Raw genomic sequence first — 16,119 nt, forward strand, 5'->3', positions numbered from 1 at the left:
GTAGCTCTTTGAGGGGCTTTGTACATTCTGACTCCTGTCTTTAGCTGTTTGGTATTATGGATTCCTAACGGAGTAGGAGGGTAACTAGAATTATTTCTAAAATGTGTCAAGGAATTCATAAGGATATGTGCATTTTTTTAATGGAATGTAGATAAATTAATCTAAACTAATAAGATTCCTGAAGCATATTTCTCCAGTCCTGTATCAATAATCCTCAGGATATTGGCCCTTTTTAGCTCTGGTCGCTCAGTCTGTGGGTTCCTTCCCGGGACTCTTTAAAAGTTCTACCTTGAGATCCCCCTTATATGTCCTTAGGTTCTTAATCTTATTGATGGATGTGGGCACAGCAGACAATTATAGGTGATTGTAAGAAATTCCAGAAGAGGTAACCTGCTAAATTAGTTTTTTGGTGTACCCTCGGTCTTCCCAGCTGACTTCAGGCTTCTGATTGGCTGTTGTGTTGGACCTACAGTTGATGGGGATTGAAAAGTCCCATTGTTTCTTAGACCTCCAGTCAAAACAATCCAGTGAAGTGGCTCTTTTCAGTGGCACCAACAAAAGAGATCTCTGGCTGACTCTGTATTGTCCTTTTTTAATTTCCAAAAGGGCAGATTGATTCTGCAATGTCCCTCAGAGGCAGTCTGACAACTTCTACATCTGTCTGGTGCCAAACTTTGTTGTAGTCTCAGCCAATGAAATGCTGATCCCCGTGATCTGTGATCTTCCACAACACAAATGTTCATTGAAAGTATGGAGCTGTTGACCAATATGGGGAGACTCTTGAGTATGACAGAGAACTTTCAAAAGAGTTGGACTTGAACTGTATAGGGTAGTCATTCGTTAGGCAAGAACAGCTATGGATCTAGACGTTTCAGAAATAATTACTGACTGTTTTTCTTCAATAAGTTCTGCATGTACAAACATAGATACATAAGATGTTCTGGGCTGGATTGTTTTATAGGCATTGAGCACTTACAATTTCAGGTGAATTAAGTAGGAGCTATGATATAAGTACCTAGATAATATATTTTGGAATTTAAAGCAAAGCCTAGTAGTTTTCCTAGAAGACTTTTAAAGAAAAGTAGCATTCTAGAAATATAGTATGATTAAAAGTACACATTTCTGAGAATCAAGTTCTGTACATGGTTTTACAATAATGAAATAACTACTTGTGTAGGTGAAAAGCCATTGTCTAATCTTTACATGTAGTTCTGTATAAATTAAGGTATTTAAGCCAATGTGAATACTGAAGATACAAATTGGATGCATAGACTTGTTCTTAATCAGTAATCAAAAAGCAGATTTTTCACCCAGTAGGTGAGAAACATTTTAAACTATGTGTTTATAAACTCACAAAAATTGGCCAGGGGTTCAGGAGATGATGATGTGTACCTGAAAAACTAACTGTTCAAACTGACTAGATTTAAAGTTGATTATGGCCAAAAAATTTTAAAAGGAGGCTCAAGTTAGGCTCCCACATCCATATTTCAGCACTTACAGGTAGGATATTCGAAAGCATCTGAAAGAACAAGTCCCACTGAAACACTAACTTTTAACTTTACTAGTTTAGCACGTGTCTACATGCCTTGTCTCTACTAGACTTCTAAAACACATTAGAATGTGTTCATGAACAGTGCTAACATCACACTTTAAATCATAGTACTGACTTATTGGCATAAAATTTACAGAAAGAAAAAAGAGATTTGCCTAGTTTTCTGCACAGTGGTATAAATTATTTTACTTGATTCTTTATATAAATAAGTGAAACATGCTTGAATGTGTCCAAACAAAATGTGATGTATTCATAGGAAAGTAGTAATGACTAAATGTGACCATGTATTTATGATCCTTGAAGGTAGCATAAGTAGACTAGACAAATTGAAAAAGATGAGTATGATTGTTAGTTCTTAAATGGCTTGAATCCATATAAAAGTCTTAATGAAAACAACTTTAACTGAGGAAATGTGTAAAATAAACTCTTGGTATTTTAATATATGCTGTGTGGTAGTGTTCAGGTGAAACAATAATAATGTTAGAGAATGTAAGGAGATCCCCCAAAAGATCTATATTTTGTAGTAATGTAGAGGAATGCTTACTTAAGCATGATTTTTGTGAATAATTGAATGTCCTATACTTAGATACTGAACAGGGATAGAAAGATCATCTATATTTGACAGTTAATAGTAATGATAAATTATTTTAGTTAAAAGGTAAAATCACTTGCTAGATTTATGTTGTGTAGCATGCTGAATTTTTAAAATATTAAAATGTTCCAATTATACAAAATTTTATATCAGAGTATCTTCTTTGTAACAGGGTTTTATTATAAGCCCATTTTTAGGTGCATATAATGGTGCATAATGAGTACGTGCTGGTCTAGACTGGCATCAGATGTTTCATTCTGAGAGCCAGTTAGCTTCAGTAAATTTCCAAGTGCTCTGGGATGGAAGGTAAAACAGCTAGTTGCCAAGGATGACCCTCAGATCTGCTATTGGAGTGTTTTCTAAATATTCTGAAAGTGTTTTCCTCTACCCTCTGCTATTTGTGGTTAAAGGTCTACACGTTAATTTATAAATCTTCCATGTCCTTCTACCACTATTCGGTCCTCTCTAAATCAGCTTTGGGAAACAATAGTGTAAGAAACAAGAGGAAGTATTATGTTATGAAGATTTACATTTGTTGAGCAATGGAATTATTTAAAATATCAGCATTAACTGTCATTGGCCTTTGAGTTAAAATGATTTGAGTAGTCAGCATTTCAGAGCTATTGATTCAGGCCCAAGCTGCCATTGCTGCACTGGTTACAAGCTTTTACCTTTTGAAGGTTTTCTTTACAACTGTAACAAATTTTACTTTTTAAAAATAAAAGCTAAGACTCTGGTGAACAGTTGAGAGGTCTGCTTGCACTGTACACTTTGAGAAACATTGATCATAATCTTCAGGTAAAATGTGTGTAGTGTTTTGAGATCCTTAGATAAAATGCTGAGTACAAATTAATGTATCCTTTTTCTGTATTTTAGTGTTGGGATACATTTTTAGTCTATAAACTGAATCTTTGCTGACTTAAATTATAGCTTATAGCTTTTATTCCACTTACACACTTTAGTGTTTTTTTTTTAAAAAGATAATGTGAAACACCTGAAAATTATTGGCACCTACATTTTAAAATCAAATGGCTTTAGAAAATGTGTTGAATATATTTTGCGAGTGCATTGTACTTCACAAATGCACATGAATAAAGCATCTCATGACCTGACTGGGAAGCGTTTTCAAATGAATCAGTATTTGCATAAAAATTTACTATGAACTTTGGGCCCATAGAAAGCTGCCAATACAGCCCTTTATATTATAACAGTTGTGCACCACTGTCTTGTGCCACTTAATTTTGATTTATTCTCTATTAGGTGAAAAACAGGCAGCCACACATGTAAGTCTTGATCAGGAATATGATTGTGAATCTTCACAACAATGGAAGGAGCTTGAAGAACAGGTGGTGGCTGTGGTTAACAAAGGAATAATACCATCCAATTTTCAGCCAACACAATATTGTTTAAACAGCTATTCAGATAACTCCAAGTTTCCACTTGCTGTAGTAGAAGGTAAAATTATAGCTTACGTATTCTTTAAAAATCAAAAGTCTTTAAACCTAATCTGCACAAAATTTTCCTTTGCTACTGTGGAACCAGCCAAGCTATTTTTGTGATATGACTTGTTATAGGTGAATATTAAGTTTCAAGTCATATGGAATATATAGCCTGTAATCACTTGTTGAAATACATCTATGTAAAATACATAATAGCTTTTTTTTTTTTTTTTTTTTTTTTTTTTAAATAAATAAATATAGAACCAGTAACAGTGGAAGTGGCATTTAGAAACCCATTGAAGGTTCCCCTTTTGTTGACTGACTTATCATTGCGTTGGAAATTTCAACCTAAAGATTTCAATGCAAAGCATAATGGAGAGACAAAAGAGTTGGTAAGTAATTAAGAACATTTTAACTATAGCCAAACTATTTTTAACATTTTAACTATTCTTAAACTTACTGTTCTGAAGCATAATATTGATGTGGCTTTTATTAAAAAGTCAACACTTTTATCAACAAATACCATATTAATTACTAAGTTATTTTCTGCTGTACTTTTTAGAGGGCGAGACTGTTAAAAGCTGGCAAATGCTAACTTTTAATGGAAACTAGTGTAAAAGTTTAAAGTATAGACATTATATAAAGTGTTTCTAATCTCTGATTTTAATAAGATTATTTAAATTATACACCTTGTAAAGTCATTTGAGTCATCTATTCTCAGACAATTGAAGCTTAGTATAACAGCAGCAGGATGAAAACTCTTTATGCATTTTTAACCTTTGCATCAGTAACTATATTTTCTTACTAATAAGGTAAAATCACTTAATCTTCATGTTTATAATTAATATCTGCAATGTTAATAATCAAGTAATATAGTTTTGTGGCCAGTTGATTCCTTATGTTGGTTTGCCTAGATTTTCAGTTCATTGTTTTTTTTAACATAAATTATTTCAGGTAGTCTTTTATATAACAGATATTTTTTTATTTCAATAGCTTCATAATCAACTGCTTGCTATTTAAAATAACCTATACTTAGCACATTGGGTAATGTCTCTTGGTGGCAGAATTTCCTCTTGATCCTTGTTCAAAAAGTTGTTGTTCTGTCAAAGTTTTCGTTATTCTAAAACTTTTAGTACATTTTTCTTATCAAGTTGATTTCCTGTGAAAATATGTTGTTTAGGCCAGTTTCTTAATCTCTCAGTTGACTGCTGTATTTTACATAATACAGTAATCCCACAGTATTAATGATTGTTTTATTTCTAGCCAACCACAGAAAGAGGCAACTTCATGCTTGTGATTTGGCTAACTTTCTCCTTCTGGAAACTTCCTTTTGTTTGCTGTGTGTGGGCTTCAAATATATGTAATAACCTTCTGTAACTACCAATGAAATCCATAGTTCAGAGGTGATCATCTCACAGCATATGAAGAATCTCAGATGCACTGTCATGATGTAAACAGCAGAGTTAGTCTTTGAATCTCTGTTCACTAATGAAGTGGTTCTCTAGGTCTAGAAAATTGATCAGTGCTTAAAAATTACCTGTGTACCTTAAATGTGGCACTAAAGGGAGTCTGCTGGGCTGGTCCCATTTCTACAGATTCCTCTTTATGGTTTCAAATTGTACATGCTTTTGTTTGAAGAACCCTAAAAGTAACACTGTTGCAAGATATACTATTTGTACAATTTAGTTCAGAGGAACATTATTAATAAGGAAATAAAAACAGCTCTTCAGCAGATTGGCTTTTTCTCCCCCTCCTTCCCAGGGAACATGTGGAAATAACATGATAGGAGCCGAAGTAATAGCTGAGTTCTTAATAAACAGTGAAGAGACAAAAATGGTAAGTAGGTAAATCTTTATATTTACACCTTTAACACACATTATACAATATTATATATTTAGATACTATTTTTTTCTTAGAAATGAAATACAAGTTTAGAAATTCTATCAGATAGAAGTTAGTTTCATTTGGAATAATTTCCTTTTGCTGCAGTACTTGGTGCATAAGTAATATCCTCTGTTTTTAAGCTCTGTTAAGGGCTAATTCCAAATTAGAAATGTTTCTCTCTGAAGAGTTTTTTTCCTGGGTGCTTCATAATTTCTCAACTATCTGCAAATGAACTAGTCTGCAAAAATGAAAAACAAAAATCTGATATTGAGTTAGCTACAATTAACAGTTTCTGATTTAATTTGTGTAGTATACAGTTGCAACTGATATGTGATTATATAATGTGACTATGAATTTTTGTAAAAATGGGACATTAAATGTAAAAATAAGTGCTTTTTTTCTTAGTAGCAACAACAACAAAATTTAACATATCTCCACAGGCAAGACTAAAGCTCTTTCCCCATCAAACAGGGGAGCTACATATTCTGGGAGTCGTTTACAATCTTGGCACTCTTCAGGGTACTATGATGTTAGATGGGATTGATCCTTCTATTGGATTGCAAGCAGGTAAGGATGTAGCAGTCCCCTAAGAAATGACAGAGCATCTTATATTGTACCACAGAATAGAACTAAAGTCTGCCACATGAACAATGGCAGCTGGTGGGTGGTATAGGGGGGCATGCCCAAAGAAAGAGGGAGAGGCTGATGAAATAAGTGGACACAAGTGACAGAATGAAGCAGCATCTAGAGAGAGGGTGAGCGGAAGTAGGCATTCACTGTTGCCTAAATCATTTTTCTTTCAGTGTTTATATCCTGGTTTTAAACAAAAAACAGGAAAATAAAAATTCAAATCTAAATCCAAACAAATTCACACCTTTTGGCGTTTGCAATTTTCTTCTTCTCTAGGGTCCCTCTCCATTTACTTCTCTTCTAGCTGCGTTCTATCTGAGTGCCACTTGGACTTTCTTCTTTTTTCCTCCTGTTTATAATAGTCAGCTTTCTTTCTCAGTGTTGCCCTGAAAACGTGAAGCTCTCAGGAATAGTTTGTCATCAAGCTACAATTTAATCAGAGTTGAAATGACATTACAAACCACTTCAACCAAGGACTTCTTAAATGTTTGTTTTCAGCCCTTTTTCCTTTTCAAAAACTTGCTATTTAAATCTCATAACACAGATCAAGTGACTTGCTAAATGACTAATATATGGAAAATACTATAGTGTATGTGTGTTTTATACATCTTCTAAATGACAAATGGTAGCTTAAACTCACCTTATAAAGGTAAAAGATGAATTGCTAGAATTTAACTGTGTACTTAGGGGGAAAAATTGATACCAGAGCCAAAACTTGTTACTGTTACATGTCATTTTTCCCCATCCTGCAAAGGAAAATCCAGCTGTCTCAGATTTTCTTGGCCTCATCTGCCAAGAGACAGAGAATCTTCCTTTGCAGTCAATATGTAAGACACAAAAACATCTCCATCCACTTGGTCAGCTTTATTACCTCTTGTTGGAGACATGGAATTCATACCTGAACTCTGATGTTGTTTCCAACTTTTCCCTGAGGAAGGGACAGAGATAAGATGGAAAAGAGAGAGAAACTTCTAGACATCAAAACTGTAGGTTCCTATTTCTATGAAGTCTTCTCAGGACTGTGGCGTGATCCCACTACCCCCAGATGTGCTGCCTTCAGAGGTTTCAACTCAAAGTGCCATGAGTCAGCTGCTCTTGGAGATGCGAGCTTTGGCTGTCACTATCTCTCTTAAATTCTACTGTCCCATCACTGAGCATGGTTGGGGTCATAGATCTCTCATCAGTTGTTGCTCTCCCCTACAGTGTGTTATCCTAGAACGTAGTAAGTACTATTTCCTCAGGCTTCTTGTATGGCTCAGTTGAGCTGTCAAGTTGTGGGCAAGTTTCTGTAGAGCAGTGTTTCTTAACCTGGGGTTTTAGAGGGGTCGCAAGTGCAGAGCTGGTATTGGGGGTGGCAAGAAAGGCAATTGCCTGGAGCCACAGGGGTGCCATGAAACTAAGTTACATGCCTCAGCCCCGTGGGGGTGGGACTCAGGCTTCAGGGGTACAGTAGTTTGGAAAGGTTAAGAACCACTGCTGTAGAGGGTTCTCCTCACCACTTCCCTTGCCCAAAATTTATTTTCTTGCTAATGGAACTTGCTTCCATCCCCCAAGGGACTAGTCACCTGGTATGGAGAAAACTTGTCTTCTGTTGTGGGCAGCCTCCATCTTGTTCAGTTCTGGAAGGCATTGGAGCTAGTCCCAGGTCTCATCTATGCTAGACTTGGAGCAGGTTATACCAGGTATTGACCATTTGTTGACGTGAACTATAGTACCATCTCTCCCAGATGAAATATAATGGAGAGTCATTAACATTAATGACTATGTTCTGGTCCAGACAATTTATATGCTAATGAGGTTGGCTGGAGCTGGGAGAAGCTACTTCCTCTACCTTGTCTGCAGAGGGCTAGTGAAGTGGAGAGTGGAAAAACACCAGCAGCAGAACAACAAACTAGGTGTTAGTAGGGAGAAACATAAGCTTGAGACTCAGACAGGAACAGGGAGCTCTGGGCAGGAGAGAAGGAAGACTTTCGTGATTTCCTAACAGGGGGGTTCTGTTTAACTGTGACCATCCAAGGTCAGTGAAAGCTAGCTGGAAAAAACTCCATTATTTGTAAGAAAAGTCACGAACTGCAAGGGAAGGATTCTGGACACCCCAGAAGGCTTTGCCCAACCTTTGAGATCTCTTCAGTGTGCAGAGGCAAAGAAATATCTATAGCTCTGTTTGTCTTGTGCTGTTAAGTAAAGAGTAATTGTGTATGTGCAAAGCTGCTATATTTAGTCAACAAATTCATGACTTACCAAGTGGATCTAACTGCATCAGCAGACTCTGCCTTTAATTGTGGAAGCCTTCAAGCTATGCTACATCTGGAGTGTGAAGACAGATTTTTTTTCAGATGAGGGAAAGAGCTGCACTTTAACAAAGGAAATGCATGTCACTAGAAATTCTGATCATTGTAGTTTACCTCTTCCCCTATCATGCTCATCTTCTTCCTCCCCTCATGAGTGTGAAGACTCTTGGAAAAATCAAATCCAAGATTTAACTTCTTCCTCTGGTGATTTGCTTGCAATTTAAACATAGAAAGTTTCTGACCATAAGAGTGGTGTTACAACTTGAATACCATCTGATGCAGTTCCTTACATCCCTGTAGGCAAAGCATTGCATCTGAAGGGGCTGATCTTTCACAGGTTGGACGTGGTAGACACAGGCAACAAATTTACTGCAACTTTTCCTGTCCATTAATTTTCTCTTGTACGGTGCCAAATGTTGAGCATTTGACATAGGTAACTGGATATATAAAAGAAAAATCTAGTGATAGCTAAACATTTTTAAAATAGGAAAGTATACATATTGTAATATGAATCTCTAATCCTCTTGGCACCAACATTTGCTGCTCTTAGGCAGCACACATGAGGCAGCTATTGGATTATCAAGTCCTTGCTTCAGTTGATCTCATTAGACAGTGAAAGTGTTTTTGCAAATTCCAAAGTTTAAATTTAGATAAAACTAAAAATGTAAGCGTAACCTTCAAACATTTGTAGAAATACCTGTCTTTCATTTTTTCGGTAAGTGAATAGTACTGATACTGTTCTTAGTGGCAGCTTCCACGTTCATATGCAACAAAGGACTTCTAAGCAGTGATTCTTGGATCCAGTGTAGGACAAAGAACTCGCTTTCCCTTCAAAGTTAAAAGTTCTATCCTTTTTTTTAAAAAAAGAGAGAAAAGAAAGTAGTTGACTTGAATTTTTCAACCAACTAATTTACAATTATATTTAGCGTGCAACTAAGAAACTTTCTGGTAGCCAGTGTTTTATAAAGAGAATGCAGAATCTTTCAGGCATACAGTACTCTGCATTATAAGTTGATTAGATGGCAGTTTCTTAATTATTCTTTTTTAAAACTTGCCTTTGTACATATTTTTTCAATATTAAGTAAGTTTATCTTGCTTACAGTTCTTCACATTTTTGAAGGACAAACTTTATCCTTTTATATAAAGCTTCCTTTTTATTCCTTTAGATGCATATTTTATATAGCGTAAGCTGGATGGCCCTACTTACGAGCCCACTGGTTAGTGTCTTACTTTTTTTAGTCTTTCAAAATGACTATATTCAGTGAGCTCTTAAGTATCATGTTTTACACTCCTTTTGACCTTTCTTTGACCAGTCTGAGGGAGAAGGGTTCCTCACTGGGAACTTGCTTTCATAACATTTTTAACTTTATTTGAAAACTTCATTTCCCTCTTCTTCCTTTTAAACCATCATCCAGGAAAGTTTGTTCTTTAACTTTATACAAACGTTCAGTTAAGGTTAGGAATGAAAGAAAGTATTTGCTGTCTGTGTGGTTGGTCTCAGTTCAGTTCCTGGTTAAGAAGTGTCAGAAGACCTATCTAATTGGGTCTTCTGAATTTCTACAAGAACAATAATTGATTTGGTAAAAATGGAAGTATCCTTTTAATGTAAAAGGTGGTCCTTCCAAAACAGTTGAAGCCTGTATTGTATGCAGGTACAGACTGTGCTGCCATTGCCAATACAGTTCCTGTTTCATGAATACTAGTGTCTGGGGGTGTCATTCAGTCTAATAAGCATTATGTTCACACTTAAAATGAAAAATAATAAATGGTTTTAAAGTACATCTTGTTTGGAGAAAGCCATGAAACTCAGTGAATTTGAGGCTGAAAAAATAACTAATAAAACTATTTTGTTATGTTACTTCATAGTTTGAAACTGCTGATTGTTATTTCAGGAAAATTTTTCTCTAATGGGATGTCTGTACGAGGACGACAGGACTTAGAAATCCAGGGCCCTCGACTTAATAATACAAAAGAAGAAAAAACATCCATTAAATATGGACCAGATCGACGTTTAGATCCTATTATAACTGGGGAAATGCCCTTGTTGGAGGTATCTTATATTGTCCCTCCTAATAATTTGAGCACATAGTCAAATGTTGAACTATACTTTTATAAAATAATTATAATTTTTACTTGACCTCATTTATAGCATTGTGATCTTTTGATCTAACATCCAAAATGACAGTCTTATAAAGAGGCAGAATGTAATGGATTATGTGAGTCATTCTTTTACAGCTATACCAGGTTTTCAGAGTATCATGTATATATTTAGTTCAGGTGAAACATAAGAGCGTTACATGTATCTTCATAAATTTGTACCTCCTGCTTAAATATATACACTTCCTCCAGAATTTGAGTTAAGACAACTTTATTAGTAAAAACTACAAGAAAAAAAATACAGCTGAGAAATTAGCATTTTGGTTTTCCTATCTCCAGTTGCAAAACTTAATTTCCCAAAACAAGGCTTTATTTCTTGAGTACTGTCCTTAAAGGAGGTTGGTGAAAGCAAAAATTCCTTCATTTACCAGGGTTCAGTAAGATTCCCTTAAATTTAACATTGACAAATTAGAATTTTAGTTTATAAATACAATGGTGGCTTCTTCAAGTTATTTTCACTAGTCTGTTACTATTAAATTATCAACCTTATAATTTTTTCCCCCCAATGCAGGTATTCTTTATAAATTTTCCTACAGGGCTGCTCTGTGGAGAAATCAGAAAAGCATATGTAGAATTTGTGAATGTGAGCAAGTGTCCTCTTACTGCACTGAAGGTTGTATCTAAACATCCAGAATTTTTTACTTTTGGTGGAAATACTGCTGTTCTAACTCCACTAAGTCCCTCAGCTTCTGAAAACTATAGTGCTTACAAGACTGTTGTGACAGATTCTACCTCTGTATGTACAGCACTGATGTCATCAGCTTCTTCTGTAGACTTTGGGGTTGGCACAGGAAGTCACCCAGAAGTGATTCATGTCCCACTTCTTGACTCTGTCCTTCTCCCTGGGGCTTCAGTCCAGCTGCCAATGTGGATACATGGACCAGATGAAGAAGGGGTTCATGAAATAAACTTTTTGTTTTACTATGAAAGTATTAAAAAACACTCAAAAATGTGGTAAGTTTTTTAAACTAACTTTTTTCAAATTAAATTAGATCTTACCTAGTAAACTACTAGACACTAAATGTATTTAGATATGCTAAATATTTCTGGACATAAATGCCTTAAAAAGGAAAGTGGTGTCTAATTGGTGTCTAAGTTTGCCATAGTAAAGTACAGCATGAACATTAGTGGCTATATATATTACACTGAGCTCACTGCTTGCTAGATTAACTTGCTGGTTAAATTGTCAAACTGATTGCATATATTCTGAACAGAGCAAAAATCTTTTTCAAAGTATTACACTCATGAATGAAACAGATGTCAATGAATTCTCACCAAAGCACAATGTATGTGAAGTCAGGCTCTGTCTTTGGAAGCATATTTAGTTCTTGCTCATGGTTTGTCTCTCTTTCCTAGAGGAAGAGAGAGTGGAGGGATTGCTATTGGGTACTGTAAAAGGAAAGCCTTGTCCAGATCAGAGCCTATAGGAAGTTTTGCCTTCAGCTCAGAAGTTGGCCAGCAGTTCCAACTTATGAATTGCTTCAACTCATTTTCAAAAACAAATAGCCTCTTCACAAATATGAAGTCACAATAATGTCATTTCATTTTCTTACTCAAGACACTTGCTTTGCTACTCATCTGGAGAAAAGGTGGTCTTACCTTTGTGTTGTTTCTTCTATACCTCTTATTTTCTTGTTTCCACTGACAAAATAGCAGTTAATCAGGTTGTCACAGACATGAAAAGTTTGTCCACCCTGGGAGAATGACAGGAGGCCATGCATGTGAGTTATTTAGGCTGCACCTTTATTTACTTATAATAGCTGGGAGTACCCGGCAACAAATTGTACAGTGCAGGGAGGACAGGGTCAGTGCCTGCTATTCGAGGCTTAGGAGCACCAAACCCCCTTTCCTAGCTCCCATAAGTTGTGCTTTTTTTCAAATCCTTTTCCAATCCATATTATCTAATAACTGTATCCCTTCCATACAGAGTACCTGCACTGGACATCCGCCACAAGGAGGCATCACCAAAATGCTTGGCTGCCTCCCGTTCTTCAATATCCCACCAGATTCCCAGATATCCATGGCTTCCTTCTTCCTTATTTTTTCCTTATAACAGAGATGAACCATATTTGCATCCAGTGTCCACTCTTAGGCTGCCCAAGAATGTACAAGATGCGTCAGCTGGTCCCATAGTATGCCCCTCCTTATTGTACCTTGCTCCTATGGTCCTACAGAGAGACTTGTACTGCTTCTCAGTTTCACTTCCTGTCCTGGCTAACGCAGTTTAGGAGTAGCAGTAGATAGTGGCTCAGTCTTTTGTAAGCAGTGTGGTTCTTTAGAGCCTTTCATTTGATCAGCACTCAGTTCAAACAGTAGAGGAGTCAGTCTTCATGAGAACCAATACAGTCACCTAACTTTTTAATTCCTGTCTTCTCCTCGTAGATCAGAGTGGAGGATTCTGGGTTTCCATTCCTTCTTTTTCTTCTCTGCCATTCATTTTTTCCCTTTGTAATTTATGTCCTGGCAGGTTCTTACAGTTTCAGATCAGTACGGGGATGCTGTTGGTATTCTTGGCTTTTTGCACCTTCTCAAATTCTAGCCTTACCTAGATTAAGTCACTGGGACTTGGGAGATCTGAGTTCGATTCCCAGTTATACTAATACTTCCTGTGTGACTTGGACAATTTACTTAATCTTTTTTCATAGTTCCCCATCTGTAAAGTGAGAATAGTTCACTACCTCAAAAAGGAGTTGAAGATGAATTAATGAGTCTAAGATACGCTTATAAAGATATAGTCTATAAAAGCACATAGCTACAGTTCAGTTTATCTGCCAAATCTAACAGAAGAAGAACTCTCTGGAGCTCAAATGCTTCTTTCTCTCACCAACAAAAGTTGGTCACCCACCTCATCTCTCTCTCAAATCTAACAGAAGTGAATTCTGTAAATTAGAACTAAATAATTCTTCATAGTTAGCTCCCCATAAATACCCAGCCTGCAGGCTTAAACAAGTGGGTTGAGTCCTCCCGAGCATATAATGTAAATCGAGACATACCATAAAATATTGATTGACTTTGTTATGAATATATTACACTTGTGCTCTGTGAATTTCACAGACTCCCATCTTTGTCCAACTGCAAAGTGTCTCAGTAAAAAGTCTGCAGACTACAGGTAGGCCTGCTGAGTTTCAGAAAATGGGTCAATTTGTATCTTTTGTCAAGCACTTGCTAGCCAGAAAAATATCAAGCTCAAAATAGTTGACTTGCTCTTGCACTGCTAACTGGATTAAAAATAATATAGAGTATGTAGTGATCAATAATACAAGTTTTCAAACACCTACAAACATCAGTGTCAACTTGCTTTACCTTGGAGTGAGATGCTATATAGCAAAGGATGTCATCTCAGGAGGAAACAAATGAATAGCTTGATTACATCTGCCTTTAAATGTAAAAGCATAATTGTTGATGAGAATTTCTCTGATAAACCAGTATTGCAATTTAGAACCTGATACTTTCTTTCTAGTCACAGAGTATTAAGACACACTGCAGTTATTTGTACCAGTCGATCTTTGAATGTTCGAGCTACTGTCAGCAGAAGTAATGCCCTTGAGGATGAAGGAAAAGGGGACAATATGCTTGTGTTTGTGGATGTGGAAAATATAAATACTGTAAGTTTGTTTGGAAAAGGGGATTTTATTTTGCCTTTATACTCTCTCTTTCCAAGATTTACTCTAGTGGCTGCATGTCTGGATGTGTTTCTGTAAGCATATGCTAGGTCTGCTGATAAGACAAGTTTCACTTTAACTTGCTAGTGAAGTCCAATTTTTTTTGCAAAACAGCTTTATTATAAACATGAAGTTTTAGGTGAAACTTGCTCAGTAAAATGCATTGAAACAATTTAACTCTTCAACTGTATATTTTTTTTACTTGAAAGCGTATGTATTGTAAGATACATTTCATGCATTCTTGAGGTGCCCATCAGTTGCAAAGCAGGGATAACTAGCTCTGAATGGCACATCTAAGCCTGTCATTCTATCACACAAGTATTGTTGCTAGCTGCGAATGAAAGAATGAGTCAGTTCAGTGTTATGAACTTGGAATCTGAATCTTTGATGCTTGCTTACACCTACTAGCCAAACTCTGACTGATAGGTCTCCCTAATTGAAGTTATGGCTGCTGCTGATTCAGTAGCTTGGCATGATCTGTAGCTGTGGTTTGCAGGCTTTCCACACTACATCCAAAAAACCCGAAATGTACTTTCTTGTTTAGTAATTGGGTAATAAATAGTAAGATACTGCAGATGAGTTTTTTTGTGTGAGCTCTGTGGCTATATAGGGCCACTTGTTAGCATGCTTCTCACTGACCACATAGCATTTAACTCTTGTTCACTGTGACACTGCTTCTGGTGCTGCACTGGTATTAGTTATAAAGTGGAAGGGCAGCAGCATATTGAAGGAATCTAGGCTAGCTGCTCCTTTGTTCCATACCCTTATTGGGTCCTAGTGCTTGCAGTGTTTTGTTGCTTTATTCCCCCTCAGCTGGCTGAGTGCAACCCAAGATATGAACCACTGTGGGTTGCATTCTACTGACTGCAAAATCCTGACCTTAGGGATAGGAGTCAATAAGTGCCTTTTTTGCTTCATTTTTTAAAGATACTTGATACCTTGGTGCAGAACATTTTAAACTAAAAATATGCAGTACAGTGTTTAAATTATAAGAATGGGGGTGGGAATCCTTATTACCTACAGGTCAGCTGTTTAATCTGGCAGAATTCTTCTGGTAATGTAGGGTCACCAGTGTAACACATGATTGGGTGCCACAGCAGAGTTGACTGGATGACAAGATCAAAGAAACATGTTCAGTGCTCCTCTAACCTGGGTGCTTGAGGGAATTCACCACACATAGTGCTAAAGTTCACTATTTGTCTCACTAAACCTATTAATACTGTAACTTGAATATTTCTTAATTTGTAGTAATATTTGTGTAGCACTAGAAGTTATGATACTGATTTGTAACTTCGTAACTTTTTGATTTGTAACTTTTTAAAACAGATTAAACATTTTATCACAACATCTCTTTGATGGAGAGAGTCTTATACTGATAACTTTTCTGCCTCAATTTAAGTGACTTGTCATAAGCTTTTCAAGAAGTTTGTCAAGTGCAACTAGTAACCAGGCTCCTGGTTTCCATTTCTGATTTCACACCACTAGAATCTTCCATATCACTAGAACTGATTGGGCTAGCCTATAGTGCAGGGGTGGCCAACAAGTCAGAGACGAAGAGCCCAAAAATAGCTATAGCTACCGCAAAGAGCCAAATTTACCTTACCCTCCCCCGAAAATTCGTGCTGATCCATCAATTTTGGCAGCAGCTTGTCAATTTCACTTTTCAGTTTTCCCCTCCTCTCTGATCCTCCCTGAAAGTTCACCTGATCCCCCGGCAGCTGATCAATTTCACATTTGAAAGTAAAAACTTTTTAGCGCCCCATACAATGCGCGGAGCCGCATTTGTACGAGTAAAGAGCCGCATGCGGCTCGCAAGCTGCGGGTTGGCCACCCCTGCTATAGTGGAATTATGCGTATTTAGGAGTTTCCATCTCTAACATGCTAAAGCTTCAGTGTCTGCACTAAACAGCAG

The 16,119-nt window shown here is 36.6% G+C and overlaps 1 protein-coding gene across 8 annotated transcripts in view; it reads left to right on the plus strand.

Moving 5' to 3' along the window:
- Nucleotides 1-16,119, plus strand: part of TRAPPC8 (trafficking protein particle complex subunit 8) — a 110,396-nt gene that overhangs the window by 63,705 nt on the left and 30,572 nt on the right. For all 8 annotated transcript variants that reach the window (XM_067546117.1, XM_067546133.1, XM_067546125.1 and 5 more), the window contains 7 exons: nucleotides 3,405-3,599; nucleotides 3,845-3,975; nucleotides 5,345-5,419; nucleotides 5,908-6,034; nucleotides 10,281-10,438; nucleotides 11,057-11,499; nucleotides 14,006-14,150. In XM_067546117.1, coding sequence (XP_067402218.1) covers nucleotides 3,405-3,599; nucleotides 3,845-3,975; nucleotides 5,345-5,419; nucleotides 5,908-6,034; nucleotides 10,281-10,438; nucleotides 11,057-11,499; nucleotides 14,006-14,150 — 1,274 coding nt within the window. The remainder of the gene's footprint in view (nucleotides 1-3,404; nucleotides 3,600-3,844; nucleotides 3,976-5,344; nucleotides 5,420-5,907; nucleotides 6,035-10,280; nucleotides 10,439-11,056; nucleotides 11,500-14,005; nucleotides 14,151-16,119) is intronic.

Source organism: Emydura macquarii, unplaced genomic scaffold (assembly GCF_026122565.2).
Source record: "Emydura macquarii macquarii isolate MOO-44397 ecotype Brisbane River unplaced genomic scaffold, CSIRO-AGI_Emac_v2 contig_212, whole genome shotgun sequence".
Taxonomy (NCBI): domain Eukaryota; kingdom Metazoa; phylum Chordata; order Testudines; family Chelidae; genus Emydura; species Emydura macquarii.